Source organism: Panthera leo, chromosome A2 (assembly GCF_018350215.1).
Source record: "Panthera leo isolate Ple1 chromosome A2, P.leo_Ple1_pat1.1, whole genome shotgun sequence".
Classification (NCBI taxonomy): domain Eukaryota; kingdom Metazoa; phylum Chordata; class Mammalia; order Carnivora; family Felidae; genus Panthera; species Panthera leo.
In genome coordinates, this window is record NC_056680.1 from 103,519,101 (window position 1) to 103,535,633 (window position 16,533).

General features: G+C 37.8%; 1 protein-coding gene across 2 annotated transcripts in view; it reads right to left on the minus strand.

Moving 5' to 3' along the window:
* THSD7A (thrombospondin type 1 domain containing 7A) overlaps positions 1 to 16,533 on the minus strand; it is a 433,981-nt gene that overhangs the window by 70,279 nt on the left and 347,169 nt on the right. For both annotated transcript variants that reach the window (XM_042918979.1, XM_042918974.1), the window contains 2 exons: positions 10,901 to 11,033; positions 9,246 to 9,349 (listed from right to left, as the gene is read on the minus strand). In XM_042918979.1, coding sequence (XP_042774913.1) covers positions 9,246 to 9,349; positions 10,901 to 11,033 — 237 coding nt within the window. The remainder of the gene's footprint in view (positions 1 to 9,245; positions 9,350 to 10,900; positions 11,034 to 16,533) is intronic.

Consider the following 16,533-nt stretch of genomic DNA (forward strand, 5'->3'; position numbering starts at 1 on the left):
AAGTCTGCCAAAATATTTTCTCATTACAACTCGTGAATAGAACTCCAGCAGAATGGAAAGAAATGTACTTTTTTTGGTATTGATCCCAAATAGTTACCAATGATTCCTCTGTCTCATTGAGGCTAATAATACATGGGAATGTATGTGAAAGTCCTTGAATGAGGACTTACTCGAAGTAATAATCAGCTCCCAATGGAGTAGGTCAGGAGAGGGACCTGAGAGGGGCTAACTGCATCACAACAAATGCAGCACTGAGCAACCATTGTAGACACATCACAGTATCAAGCTTATTTTATGAGCTATTTAAAAAAAATACACATGCTAATAATAATTTTATGATGGGGCTCTTGCAGAGATATAAAACAAAACCCAAATCCCCAAATCAACTAGGATGCTAATATTCATAAGAAATTAAACCAAAGCATTTAAATATAGAAATAATTCTAGAATTAAAAAAATAGTTTTGTAAATAAAAAGCACTCTAAGTGTATAAAAATATTGGGTGGTAAGTAATATGTATATCAACCAGAAATAGATTTTTTAAATCATATCTCCGCAAAATTTCTTTTAAAAAAAAGTTTATTTATTCATTTTGAGAGAGAGTATGCGTGTAGGAGGGGCACAGAGAGGGAGACAGCAGGAATCACAAGCAGGCTCTGCAGTGTCAGCTTGGGGAGCCCAATGCGGGTCTTGAATTCATGAACCTGTGACATCATGACCTGAGACAAAATTAAGAGTTGGACATTTAACTGACTGAGATGCCCAGGCACCCCATCTGCAAAATATCTTTAAAGCAAGTTCCTTTGTTCTTTAAGTTAGGTTGAGCTTTCCTTTTTCCTACCTAGTTCTTTTTCCACTTTCATTCTGTTTCTTCTCATTGCATAACAATCTCTGAAAATCAAGACATTAATGTGTAATGTAATCTGAGATAAATTAACCCAGATATTCTGGGCCTAACCTTGATAATGCCTCTAATATGTAATCTTTTAAAAAGAATAAAGTGGGCCAGAGTTGAAGTAAAGGGGTAATGCCCAGGGCATCAATATAGCTTAAGCCACTTGATTTAAGCACAATATTTAGCATATTTGTTCATAAAAAATAACTTCATTAGACTTTAGTTAAATACTTACATTTCACATTCTGCAAAATCATTTAGATTTAATTCTGGTAGAGGGAGAATTAGAACTTCCTCCCCCACACCCACCCCGATTTTCCCTTTATAAACTTTTTAAGGACCAGGAAGGTCTCTGCCATATAAGGCATATTACTAAAGAGGTTTTTTTTTGTGATCCATTTGAGAATACATCTGGAATCCTACTGGCTTCCACATAAAGGGAGTGACATCAGATCTTAGTGACAGGTCAACATTATAATGAACATTCCTTGGCAGGCAAGGATGCAGAGGGGGTGGGGGATTAGGATAGGCAGGCTCAACCCTGGGAATTATTAACCATATTTCCATCTAACCATTGTTCCATAGGAAGTACACTTGGTAGGAGACAGCATGAAGACCAACAAGGAGTTTGAACAAGAGCAAATCTGAGGTTATTTTTATGAAATCTCAGCATCTAACCTATGATACATTTGCATCATACTCTTGGTATAAATGTGTCATAAGATAATAAACACTGGAATAATACATATGCATTTTAAATAGTACTAATTAACACATCTCCTTAGGGCAGTTTAGAGAAAAAAATAAATTGTCCAAAATTGTCATTATTATGAGCCATGTATTTAATTTTGAATGCAAGTCTAATAGTAACTCTAGCTACAGCTATTATGGCTACGTTTCAATGATATAGTCACTGACCAACTGGTAAAAGTTAGCCTTCTAAAGGTCATCCAAATGGCCGACATACGAGTAGAGAGAAGAGAGTAAAAGTTTACTGTTCTACTAAATGTTTATACACAAGTGACTCAAATAGTATAAAGCAAGGATAAGCTGTCTATTCACTTAAAGATTAGAATGTGAACATAATTTCATGTTACTTCTATTTTCTATATTGACAATATTATAGGAAAGATGCCCATTTCAAAGGCCCTCTAATTTCCCTATAACATTTAAGAATGATTTAATTTTTAAGGTAGACAAATATGGTCTATTCCTTCTTCAAAATATCTCTTTCTCCTCTATTTCTCATACCATTAGATAAAATTTCTTGGATTTCATCATTCCCAATATTTAAAGCTTTGCTAAAATTCATCACTACGTCTAATTTCCTATTGCAAAAATATTCCTTCTTCCTCTCCTCAGCCCTCTCCTGACACTCAAATCCTCCTGAGTGTGGCCCTTGGCCTCTAACTCATTCATAGGAACAATAGATAAACTGCTCAATGCACTATTCCCCACAAATACAGATTTTATTTCGTGCCTTTTTTTTTTGCTTATGTCATCCTAGATTCAAATGTCATTTCCTCTGTCACTATACCCTATCAGTGTTTACCTCTTTTTATGTTTTCTTACTTCTTTAGTGGTTATTGTGCATACACATTATTAATGTATTACTAATATGCTTAGAACCAAAATCACATATACCCTTAGTATATTTCCCATCATTAAGAAATAAACACAAAATATTTATCATATACTTTTATTCTCTTGACAGCCTGGGCCCACTACCACATAGGCAACAAGCAACACGTAGCTGGTACTCAACAAATACTAGTTTTATGAAAGAATAAATTGCACCGAACGATATTCAGGAAGTTTGAACTGGCTTTTAGGGACTAGTGTTAACCTGTTTTCACAGCTTTGTGAGACAGCTATATCAACAAACTGACACTTGTGTACAGTGGGATAGACATTTTATTTAAAGACAATGCCCTTCATTATTGCTGTGGACTTAACAGTGTCCTCCAGAAATTCATATGTTGAGGCCCCACTCCCCAATGTGATAGCACCTGGAGACATAGCTTTGGGGAAATAATTAGGCATAAATGAGGTCTGGGTCCATATGATGAGATTAGCGCCATTGTAAGGAAAGACCAGAGAGCTTGCTCTCTCCCTCTGTCACGTGAGGACATAGCAAGAAAATGATCGTCTCCAAGTTAGAAAGAGAGACCTCACCAGGAGCTGAAATGGCTAGCAACTTGATTTTGTACTTTCCAGCCTGCAGACTGTGAGATATAAATTTTTATGTTTAAGCCACCCAGTCTATGGTGTTTTGTTACAGCAGCCTAAGAAGACTGAAACACAAAGTTTTAAGCATTTATTTTATAGGGGATTTCTAATGTTTTTATAGATACACTTGATAAACAAAGGCAAATATTCTGTTTGTAACAGAGTAGCAAATTCAATTTAGAGAAGACTGGGTGAAAATTATGTGATTGTGGGAATGCTTGATACAAAATTTTCCTTCACCATTATTTCACTTTTCCTTTCAAATGTAATGGGATTGGGTCATAAATAGGCACATAAATTCCAATGTACTTTTCAAATTTTCAGAGCATATCAATTTTCTTTCAAAGCACTTTATGTTCTGATGTAATGGTTCTGAAATATATAGAATGTAGCCTTTGTCAAGACTACATTTATGTGGTTGGAATAGAATTCTCCTATACTCTTCCATCTGTGTCATGCTAAGTCATTTCTGACTAAGGCTGATTTTGACTAATTTGCTTTACAGTGAGTGTTGAAGCTGGGATGGTAAGCAGTTATAGTTAGTTACTTGTTCAAGAGACTCTGGGAACATAACTGCTGCCCAAATCTTTTGCAATGCATCAACACAGATAATTCCTACAATGAGAACAACTGTGCTATTAATAGCAAAAATGAAACTCTGTCCATAATGGCCGCTTTATTCTTAACAGTTGGCTAAAAGATAGGAGTAGGTGACTGGAACAGAGGAAACCTTGGACGGTTGGCTTGTAAGCTGGAAAAATAGAATTTAGAGTTTTATTTTTCTACTACTGTGCAAGGTTCAAATCATTTGAGAAAATCTGAATCATAATAGGTGATTTTGTAAGTGTTCTGCTGAGTGGTACATACGAGACACACATTCTTTCCTTTCTATGTATACTTAGTAAATTAACTTTTTTAAAAATTTTTTAATGTTTATTTATTTTTGACAGAGAGACAGAGTATGAGCAGGGGAGGGGCAGAGAGAGAGAGAAAGAGACAGAGAGAGAGACAGAGGAAAACACAGAATCTGAAGCAGACTCCAGGCTCCGAGCTGTCAGCACAGAGCCCGACATGGGGCTGGAACTCATAAACTGCAAGATCATGACCTGAGCCAAAGCTGGACATTCAACTGACTGAGCCACCCAGGTGCGCCCAGTAAATTAACTATTAATGTCCAGTTCTTGGATATGACTGACCATCTAGACAGGGAATTATGAGGGATTTCTCATTTGTCTTCCATATCTCATGTATAATCTGGTTTTAACTCTTTTTTTAAAAAAAGTTTTTACTAATAAAGTTTTAGAGCCAAGTTTTTATTCCTACCCCCCTACAAAGAATGCTATAATTTCATTCTAAAGGTATTTTACCACTGCGATAGTGTTTAAAGTCTATGACTCTCGTATCTAAAATAGTTACTTTATTGTTGAATTGAATGAAAAAACTTCTTCCCAAGTGACCAGAAAAACTTCAGGGATTTTCTGATCTTGAGTAATGACTGTACTATTAGAAGTTGTGACTATATTACTGATTACATGGCTTCAGAGTTTAGGTCAGCAAACTTTTTCTGTAAAGGGCTTGCTAGTAAATATTTTTGGCTTTGTGGACCATATGGTTCATGTCACAACTGCTCAACTTTGTCTCATTTCCATGGTAGCAGCCTAGACCATAGATAAAGAAATAGGTGCAGCTGTGTTCCAATAAACCCTTAAATGCCAAAACAAAACAAAACAGCAACAACAAAAACTAGGCCGTGGGGAAGATTAGATGCACAGACTATTGATTGCTGACAACTGGTCTAGACCAATAGTTTGATAAAAGCCATGAGACAAAAATTTCTATCTTTAGAATCATAGAGTGGTAAAGTTAGCAATCTCATATTTTACTTCATATGTTGTCATTTCTAAGCCAAGCAAGGGAACAGTAAGTTGAAGCTAATATCATTAAAGTTCTTTAGGTAAGAAGAAATGCTTAATGAGTATACAAATGCAAACAGATTAGAGAAATGGAAAATACAATAACCCTTTTTCCTTCTGTATATAAAATATTGTAGAAATCTTAGCTTCTCCTTGGGCTTCATCAAATTCTTTTATGGAAATGTCACTCAAATTTCTACTGGCTGTCCTAAGCAATCTCTATAGAGACTTTTGAACATTTTAATACATACTCTGATATTTCCAGTTGGTTTCCCTGCCATCATCTCTAATGCACAATATAAAATATCCATATGATCATATATTTTTTAAGTCTATTCATTTATTTTAAGAGAAAGAGAGAGCAAGCTTGGGGAGGGGAGAGAGAGAGGGAGAGAGAGAATCCTAAGCAGGCTCCATGCTGTCAGTGCAGAGCCTTACCCAGGGCTCAATCTCACGAACCATGAGATCATTACCTGAGCCGAAATCAAGAGTTGGATGCTTAACTGACCGAGCCACCCCAGTGCCCCTCCACATGATCATCTTTGACTCATTTATTTCTATCTCAGCTTCTACAGTCTGCCACTAAGTGCTAAAGTTATTTTCCTCTACTGTGTGTTGAAATCTACTTACTTTTGTCCATTCCCACTACTGATTCCAGTCTAAGCCCCTATTACTTCAGCCTCACATTATACGACAGTGTCCAGCTTGCATCCAGACCCACATGTCTTATCTTTCTAGCTTAGTCTGTACATGCTGACAGATTAAACGGTGCTTTCATCAGGTCCTTGCGTCTACCACTTATTGAACAAGGTCTAAAATACTAAACAAGATCTTGATATTTACAGCCTCCTACAAAATGACCCCAGGTTGTAGCTCACATCTCCGGAGCTTCCACCTACCTACTTTTTCTGTGAACACATTTAATGTTTTTGCTTTTTCTTTCCCCAAATGCTTAGCTTGTATAATTGATCTTATCTCCTCTCCTTTCTATTTATTCTAATGCTATGGTACAAGACAAGTCTCAGCCTTCTTTAGGTCTTTCTTAAGCCCTTTAGTTTCAAATGGCTGCTTTTGCAATGGGTTAGTTTCAGTCTTTCACCAGTGATACCATTTCCCTAACCAAATGGAAGCTCCCTGGCTTAAACATATGCATTCCTTCCTGACACATGTGGCTCTTTCTATACAGTCTTCTGAATTCAATCATGGTTGAATGAATGACCAACTAGAAAGTCTGCTGTACAGGACAGGACGGGGTAGCTTCTCTATAGTCCTTGCTGATTGATGCTAATCCTGACCATACAATTATTTGAATCATCAAAAGACAGCACCAGTTGGCATTTAGGTCTCTGATCAGATAAGAACAAAAAGGAAAATAGCAAGAAATTGATAGGTTGATCATGCAGAGTTCTGAAAACAGCCTTGACCATCAAAGGAGGAAAATTCTGCCTTTTTGCCACTAGCAAAAGATATTTCTCTACTCCTAATTCTCCTCATTTCAAGTTTCTGTAGGAATATAGACTCTAACAATCTTTAATCTACCAAGGCAACAAAGAAAAAGGCTATCTTCACATGGAAGTTAAAGGGTTTCTTCTGAATATATTGATGCAGAAATGATTTGTTACAATGCAACTTTCTCTTCCCAGATATCCTGGAAATAGAAAAGATTGTCAAGGTAGAGTAAGAGGTCTGACGAGTATACCGAGATTAGAAAACATTATATAAGTATAGGCAGACGAAGAGGCACCAGTAACGGGAAAGCAAGAATGGAACGACCAGAAAGGCAGGAGACATTAGCACTGAGGAAGCTGAAGGCCCCATTACCCAGGAGGAAGAATGAACAGAGGTTTTCAGATATGGATATGAGATGATTGCCAGTAATCACAGAAAGAACAGTCTTTATGCAGATTGTGTGTCAAAAACCAAAAGGCCCATGTTAAAATGGTTGCATTTATGCCAACAATGACCTCTGTGCACATTCCCTGGGGCCATGACCTAGCAGGAAGGGTGAAGAGTTAACACTGAAGGAAGACTTACTATGTACAAAGTGCTGTGGGGATTGTTATGCTCTCAGCCTCTGGGGGAGGAAATGAATGAACCACAGTTGTGTAGTGGTTAAGGAAGAGTTTGGAACTGGAGCTGTTTTCACACTTGTGCTGCTTTTACCCTATCTCAGATTTCCTCCAGTGGTGTTCTATAGAAATTCATCTGTTTTGCCTAACGTAATTTCACACTTCGATCCTTGTGAATTACGTGTGCATAGATTGTAGAATATCAAAAGTGGAAAAACCCTGAAAGATCATTTGGTCCAACCCTCTTTTCTTTTTCTTTTCCTCATTTAAATTAACTGAGACCCAGGAAGGTGAAGGGATGAGCAAGCCTTATCCTGTGTTCGTGAAAGAATGAGACTAAAACTCGTGTTTCCTGATTTCCCTACTCAAGTCTGTTATATTATAAACTCTATGTGGGGCCTGAGTTGCATGCAGTTGTTTGCTTGACTCAGAACTAATGAGCAAGGTAGAACAAGAAGGCCTTGTATCACTCAATTTCTCGATGAATGGTTTGAAATGGGGAAAATGACTTTCAATTCTAAATACCTAAGGCTCTATAACTGTAACAGAGACAGTTATGCTTGAGCCACTGCTGATGGTAGAGGATAAATAAGGAAAATTAAGCATATGAAATAAAGTTCTAAAAATCACTAGGTAGTTAGTATTATTTATAAGCTAAATTTTATGTTTCAAATAAAGATTTCTAAAAGGATGATGATAAAAGTAGAAGATTTTATCAAAAAGGAGCTTTATATCTCAAATTTAAAAAGCAATCCAGGGTGCCTGGGTGGCTCAATCAGCCAAGCACCTGACTCTTGATTTCAGCTCAGCTCATGATCTCAAGGTTCATGAGTTTAAGCCCTGTGTCTGGCTCTGCAGTAACAGTGTGGAGTCTTCTTGGGATTCTCTCTCTGTCCCTTTTTCTCTGCCCTTCCTTCTAAGTAAAAAAAAACAAAAACAAAAACAAAAAAAAAACTTAAAAAGAAGCAGTCCTTTCACTGTAAAGGATCACTATCAACAAAAACTGGAATTCTGTGTGCCCAGACTTTTGGATCACTATCACATACGTAACTACAAATGAGGGGCAAAACATATTTGTATGAATTAAAAAAAAAGGTGGCTGGGTATTCAATTATGTATTCAGCTACATTTTAAATATGTATCAGGAACTACACGCTATAAGTCAATATGAGTAAAAACAATCATAATATCTAAAGACTGAACTTGCTACAAGTATAAACAACATGTTCCAGAGCTTGAAATGTATTACCCACAGTATCTAGTAAATAATCATACTATCCAGTAAATGTTGGAAATGATTCCATCTCTCATTTCTGCAAGATTCGGTATTATCTAGTAGTGCAGACAGATTGCAGTCCACATATGGCAGATTTTGAGTAAATAAATCTGCCATTTAAAAATCAGTACTGGATATGAATAGAATTGGGCATAGCCATGACAACATTAGGGATGTCATTGCTGAAAATTTCTGGTAAGTTAACCAATTATATTACATGCACGCACCCATATAGTACATAAAGGCAAGGATATAAGGATCATATTGACTCTTTTTTTTAATGTTTTTTATTTATTTTTGAGAGAGAGACACACACACAGAATGTGAGCAGGGGAGGGGCAGAGAGAATGGGAGACACAGAATCCAAAGCAGACTCCAGGTAGCGAGCTGTCAGTATAAGCCCGGCGCGGGCCTTGAACTCACAAACTGTGAGATCATGACCTGAGCTGAAGGTGGACACTTAACCGACTGAGCCACCCAGGCACTCCAAGGATCGTATTGACGCTTAAGGTGACAAACAAACTGTTATGGAACACCAAGATCCAAAAACTAACCAAAAAACCCCAAACAAGGTGCAGGGTACAATAGTCATGAGCTTCTCAAGAGCTCGTTTTATCTTAAATAGGAATGAAAGAAAACTTCAACCAGAGGAGTTATAGTCTAATGTCAAACAACAAGGGACACAATTTAAAACGATGATTTTCCATGTTCCTGTGTTAGGTAGAATGGGTGGTAAGAGACTGACATCTGCTCTGTTTGCTAAGCATAGCATCAAAGTGGCAAACTCATTAAGCTAGTGGTTAAGTTAGCGACGTTGAAGAACTGAAAAGCAAATCGATCGGCTGTGGGATGGGGCCTCTCACCTCTTGCCTGTCGTCCGGGCCCACAGCCCTCCTGGGCTCCAGGGCTGTCCTGTTGCACACTCCAAGGGACTAACTGGCACCTGCGCCATTTGTGAGTCTTCCACCTACAAGAGGAGAACAGAAGCCTCACACAGAGGAAGCAAACACACAAGGCGAACCAGAGACCTATGGTGGCACGGAAACATGACTCCGAGCGCCGCAAAGGGGAATTTATTTGAAAATGTTCAGTCCTATCTAAGTGTAGTTTAGATCTCTATCAAGACACAGAAAAAAGGAGCATTAACTATAAAAGTACTTTCTATGGCAGTTGAGACAAGAGTCCGTCATGGTCGCTTTCTACAGAAATGAACTCTATCCATGCACTTAGCCTTGTGTTAAAAAAGCGAAGTACAGTTAATACTTCTCACATTAGTTTCAAGTACAACCGCATTTAGCCTTTTTATTGATTAGGACTGGCATCAGTGTAAGCTATAGTACTAGAAGTGATGCATCCCATTTAAATAAGTTATGTTTATTTTATATTCAAGTTATGAAACTGTATTCAGGTCAGGAGCCTTTTATCATTTGGTTAACAATGTAGGTGTAAATCAGAAACTGCGATTACAATACATTTTACAAAAACAAATCCCCCAAAGAAATAAGTTTGGGCTGAGAGTTGTCAGGCAGTGCTCATAGTAAACATGTGATTAAACCGTCTTTCGTATCAGCATTAAATACAGGTAAATCAAGACGGCAGACTTGCCATCAGATACACCTTAAGTTATTTTTGATCACACCTTCTATCAATTAATGTCCTAATGCTTCATTTGTCATCAGATTGCAACGATATACCGCTTAAAGTTTCAGTTAGGTGCCTTCTTTTCATAGTTATGGGGAAAATTTTCCCTAATAATTATCCACATGATGATAAACTGCTTGAATCACCTTAGTTTCCCTTGAGGTGGCCACAAATGAACAGAACAGACATCTTGTTAGCATCACTGAAATAAAGATGTCATTTTGTGAGCCAGAATGCCAGCATATATGAGGAACAGGTGCTCTTTTGAGCCAGGGGAAGCATGCTTAGACTATTCCTCTATCTGGAATGGAACTGCTTTTGTGTTTCATAATTATTAACCATTTTCTGAATTTCTTTTTTTTTTAATTTTTAAAAATGTTTATTATTTATATGTGAGAGAGGGAGAGAGAGACAGAGCACAAGTAGGGGAAGGGCAGAGAGAAAGGGAGACACAGAATCTGAAGCAGGCTCCCGGCTCTGAGCTGTCAGCACAGAGCCCCACGCGGGGCTTGAACTCACATGCTATGAGATCATGAGCTGAGCCAAAGTCGGACGCTCAACAGACTGAGCCACCCAGGTGCCCCCACTTTTCTGAATTTCTTATAGTTTCTATCAACATAAGGAACTTCCCCAATTCCCCAGACCTAGTGATACAGTTTGGAAACGTACACAAGTGTTTGTCTCCCTGGAGATAATTCCAGTGGTGGAGCAGCAACTTTAAAGAGGCAAGAGATAACACGCACAGCCATACATCCTACAGACTCCACTGAGCCTGGGGGACAGCGCTGGCTTCCTTCTCTCATCGTCGAACAGAAAACGGTCTTGTAGTGTGTGCTCAGTGCACAGCTTATAACGGTTTTGTTTAGAACTCTATTACCTGTAGCTCTGGCACACTTGAGGGGCCTCACAGGCTCTCTCTTCGTAGAGCGGGTCCGTGCAGTCCCTGCCTCCATTGGCTGGCAGCTGAATGATGACCCGGTGCCTAGCCTGCTTCTTGACTCCGGAGTCCCCTGGAAGGAAGCAGCTTTTTAACTGCTGTACTCTGCACTGACAAACAATATCCAAATAGCAGCCTGTGTGAAGACATTACATGGATTCCAGCTATATATGCTTTGACATCTGTGAATGAGCGGCCTCATCCGGTCTAATTATTTCCTAACTTCTCCAGACTCTTATGCTGAACACCTGATCAATTTATATCCCCAAAATGTGAAGAAGAGAGAAAACAGTTGCATAGTCAACTAGCCTTCCTAATGTGCAGACACAAAGTAAATGCTCTTTTATATATTTCCTTCCCCTTGAGAAATATGACAGATCTAATTAATTTATTTTCCTCTACCTTAAGTTTATTTTTATGCCATTTCACATAGTCCTGATTACCACATGGGACTCATACAGTCCTGATGAATCTTTCTTAGGAGACTATATTCAATGTTTTAATGTGAAATTTTATTTCTTTGTTATTCACTTAATTTGAAATGCATCCCTCATAAATTATTCTAGTCATTTATTATTCATGTTAAACAGTCTAAGATCTTCAATTCAGGTCACATTCTAAACATCAGGACTGTAAGTAGTGAAATGAAAGTGGTTTCTTAGAAGCAGAATTTTTACAGAAGCATTCAAAATAGTAATTACTGTAAGTAAATAAATCCAAATTACATTTTAAAAAACCAATGGAAATAATTAAGATTTACCTTCAATGAAGATACCAGCTTGACAGTATTACTGATATAAAGATGTCCAAATATTTTTGTAGTTGAAACAGATAAGGTATAAGACTTGTCAACTTTAATAAAAGATATTCCAATTTACAATATATACCCTTTAAGGATGGATGGCCACATGGCACAATTTTACTTAGAATTGTAAATTCTTAAGTAAAGTGTAAATTGTAAATTACTTAAAAGAATTCCCTAAAGAATTATGTTAATAGAGTTCCCCTGATGCATTTACATTTTTTGCAAGATCATTAAATATTTCATATGCAGTTATAGGAACAGAAAAATTTAGAAAGTTTAGCAGTCCCTAACAAAGGATGGTTAGTAAAAAAATTAAATGAGGGGCACCTGGGTGGCTCAGTTGGTTAAGTGTCAGACTCTTGATTTTGGCTGAGGTCATGATCTCATGTTTCATGAGACTGAACCCCATGATGGGCTGACAGTATGGAGCCTGCTTGGGATTCTCTCTCTCCTCTCACTGCCCCTACCTGGCTCTCTCAGTCTCTCTCTCTCTTTCTCTCTCTCTCTCAAAGACAAACTTTAAAAAATCTTTCAAGACGTTAAATGAAACATTCTTAAAGTAACTGAGTCAGTAGAAAAATATGATGTGACAATCGGAAGTTTCCTATAAGGGACATCTTTTCTCATGAAGCTGGGGTATCCCTGAACATGGGGCTCTCAGCAGTGTGGACTGAAAATTTCCATATTAGATGGGAGAATGAATCAGATTAATGATTCCTAAATGTCTATGTAGAATAGTTTCTTTCAAAACATTAAAAAGGAAAACCAAAACAGATTTCTCAGCCAAAACCCAGAACTACTAAACCAGAATCTTTGTGAGCTGGGTTTGGGGATCTGATTTTTACAAAGCTTTCCAGGGAATTATGATGAAGAGCCAGGTTTGAGATCTACTAGAATAGATGACCCTGTATGTCACATACCAATTTAAGATTCTAGGGTTCACATGTGCCTTTTTAGGATTATTCCCATTGTGGGGGGAAACCTGTACTATGAATAATCAGAATACTACAGGTAATAAAGCAGGGAATTAGGGGCTGGAGGTAGTGGGTAGTAGAGAACTGAAGTATTTGAAAAAATTGTCATAGACTTTTTAACATAATAATAGCAGTTTGAGTGTCAGTTGCAACTTTTACATATTAAATATAATTTATCTAGGAAAGATCTAAGAAATGCCAATGGGACGGAGTTTTAATAAAATTGCTAATGCTGCCTCCATCCATTATGTTGTCCAGTGGTCCCTATTTTAAGGTCCAGGTGATAAATTCTTCTAATAATACAGAGCTAGGAAAAATTTTGTTTCCTTTGACAATCTATTAAGACTCTTACATGCTTCAACTTTTTGCTTTGTTCACCAGAATCTCAGGGCTACTTTTCTTCTCAATTGCAGGAGTTCACCTTAACTTTGACTTTATAGTACAATTTTTCTCTTCCTCTCCCCTCTCTCCAACTCCATTTACTACCTTCTTTTACACTTTCTATTATTTTTCTTTTTTTTAGTGTTATGATCTGTCTTATATAAACTAAATAACCATTCTTATCATTTGCTTAGCATTGGGGGAAGAAGGGAGGTGTTTGTTGAACAAGGAAAAAAGGGAGAGAACACAGAGGAGCAGGTCTTCGTTTCCCAGGTGGTCAGGATTCTTAGAGTCAATAACTCACCAGCCCTTCCCTGCCTGCAGGTAGACAACAGACATGGAATTGAGACCCAGGGATCTGGAGCCTGGAGGAGATGACGAGTTCAGCATCACTGGCACTTTATACAGTAAAGCTCCTGGTCACTATCTGTCTAGATATCACAGGGGACATAGGCAGGGCTGTTCAGATTTGAGAAGCAGCAGTTACTGTTTCAATCCTACTTCATTTTTTGACTTGAAAGGAAATTTTTCACTCCAGGTACAACTCTGAAACATTCTACTGCCTTTTCATCACAACATCCACGGGCTTGTATTTGATATATAAGATCACGGTAACTCTTTCCACTTCCACAATTGATTCCACAATGGCAATCCGTTTATTCTTTAAAGTTCAAGTACCTTAACCCTGTGCAACCCACAGAACAGAGACTGTGAGCTGATGAAAGCAGAACATTCCAAAGCTGTAACACCTGCGGAGGAAGTTTAATGGGTTTACACAGGAAGTGTCATGACATCCATGTTTCTATCCACTGGGAGGTTCACTTCTTCTTAGATGTCAGTTAGGAAATTACTTGTATACTCAAAGAAACAGCACTGTGGAACTCAGCCAGGTTACAGAGTCCTCAGATCAGAATGCAGACAAAAGAAGAGCTACAGCACACGTTTAAAAGAAAAGTGGAAGGTTTCTCACTGATAACTTGAACCGACAAACTCGGAATTTTACAACCTTCATAGTTCCCTGCACATCTTTACACCCAATTTATTATATGTGGTTGACAGACATGTATTGTTTCCATTTATATTTTAATAAATATTTGCTGAATGAGCAAACACATTTATTTCACTTCTCGACTGGAGTATAAGTTAGCGTCGTCTATTTCTTTTCACCCACTTCCTCATAGTAGGACGCACATGGGTATGAAGTCTGTGCATTGAGGATTAATAAAATATAAGGGATCGTTTTGTTTACTGGAAATGATAAACATGGGGAAAACAAAGAAATATTCCTGTAGTGTTTATGCTTGAAAATATATATCTAGGATAGGAATAGGAAAAAAAGATTATACCTTCAGAAAACAATTATGTGATAATGATGGTAATGAGGGACATAGACTCAAAGGGCATGCAATCTCTCATGTAGTTACGTCATTTTACAGGTTTTAAGACAGTCAAGATACATTTCACCAGAGAAATTACTTGATGGGAGGACTAAAAGGGCAGGTAAAACTAAGATTTAAACTGGAAGTGAGATGGATGGCAGGCTGAGCAGCACAGTGCTAGGAAATTGAAAGGGAAAGGTTTCATGCAAGAAGCAAAATATAACAGTAGTTTTCACATCTTTGGGGTAATTCTAGTGCTGTACTGCTTAAGGGCATCAAGATGGGATAGATACTTCTGCAATATCCCTTCTCGCTCTCAAGTCAATAAATGCAGTTAGAAACCAAGGATTTGAACAGTGAAATGTATTATTTCATCAAAAGTAATGATACTTTTAAGATTATAGTTGTCAACAATTTATATGCATAAATGTTTCCTATTTTTTTAGGAAAGTCCTTTGTAAAAATTTGTAAAAATCTGGGACAAGTTAACAAGGGCATGGATTTGAAGATTAAAATTACTCTCTACTCAATACTGATCTTTATCAGCATTGATTTTTCAACACATATCTTGAGAGAGGGCTGAATAACATTTGAAATAATTCTTGTTGTTCTTCCTGTAATACTAGGCTTTTCTATTCTGTCTTTTGCAAGATATAGTGTAATTTTACCTCTTTACAGTGATTTTTTAAAGGAGGAGCTCTCCATTTTCATAAGTTCAAAACTCTAATAAGATTTAGACTTTACCTGAAGAATTAAATTTAAAAGAACCACTCTATCTTGAATTAGTTTTCTATTGCTATGATGTATCCTTGGACACTGAACTTTGTTTACCATTATTTATTTATTAAAAAAAAATAATGTTTATTCATTTTGGGGGAGAGGGAGGGGTGGAGAGAGAGGGAAGGAGACACAGAATCCAAACAAAGCAGGATCCAGGCTCTGAGCTGTCACGGCTGGGCTTGAACTCACCAGCCGCGAGATCAGGACCTGAGCTGAAATCAGACACTTAACCAACTGAGCCACCCAGGCACCCCAACTCTGTTTACCAGTTTTAATTGTGTGCAGAAGTCAGTGTTATTTCAATGAAGCTGAGATTGTTCCCATTTCATACCAAATAATGAAAAAATAAACTAACCACATGTCATTGCTTTTTTTTATTGTCCTTAGAACAAAAGGCTACTTTTCTATAACACCATTGTATCATTATTATCAGTTGTTACAGCAGTCCACAGGCAAAAAAAAAAAAAAAAAAAAAAAAAAAAAAAAAAAAGAAAAGAAAAGAAAAGGCTTCTCCAGGAGCACAAAGCATCTTGGCAGTGTTGTCCAACAGCAACCCCCTCTCCCACACCCTAGCCTTTATTTCCTCATTACACAATTAGAGCTATTCTTTTTAAGTCTGAGTGCCTAAGTTCAGGGTTTCTGAAAGTCTTTTGTTAGAGGAGATTCAATACAGAGCTTCCAAAGAGAACAAACAAGGCTGATCTCCTGCTCCTGCTGAGATGACCTATGCTCAACCAAACACAGCCCTGCCTCTCAGAGAGCCTCTTGCTCCTCACAGGACAGTAGATTTCTGAGCTGGCATTCGTGTACTCCTTGGCAATCACTACCCAGGAGCTCCAGGGGAGAAGAGCATCCCAGTGGCACCGTGCATTTTATTTACAGCAGCTACTAAACCCTTCAAGAGACCAGCCCAACTAAACTCATTATATGTCACCTGTCACTCACCACAGAAACTAGCATCCCTGCCAGCACCTGCTCCTGCCACCCCTGCATGCCTTCCATCATCAGCTGAACCCACAGCACTCCCTATAACCCGATTTTCAGTTTCTCATTTTGTTCCATCCTCTCTCTAATCCTTCCACCTTGACACCCATAGAATACACGGTCTTTCATCTTCTATCTCTCGGAAATTTTCCTTCATATTTTTTGCCACTGGAAGCTGATTCTAGTCATTTCCATCTTTCCTTCTCCGTTGATCTTTAAAAATCTCCAACTCTTCTGTCATCAACCTGACCATCAGCTATCCACCTGGTA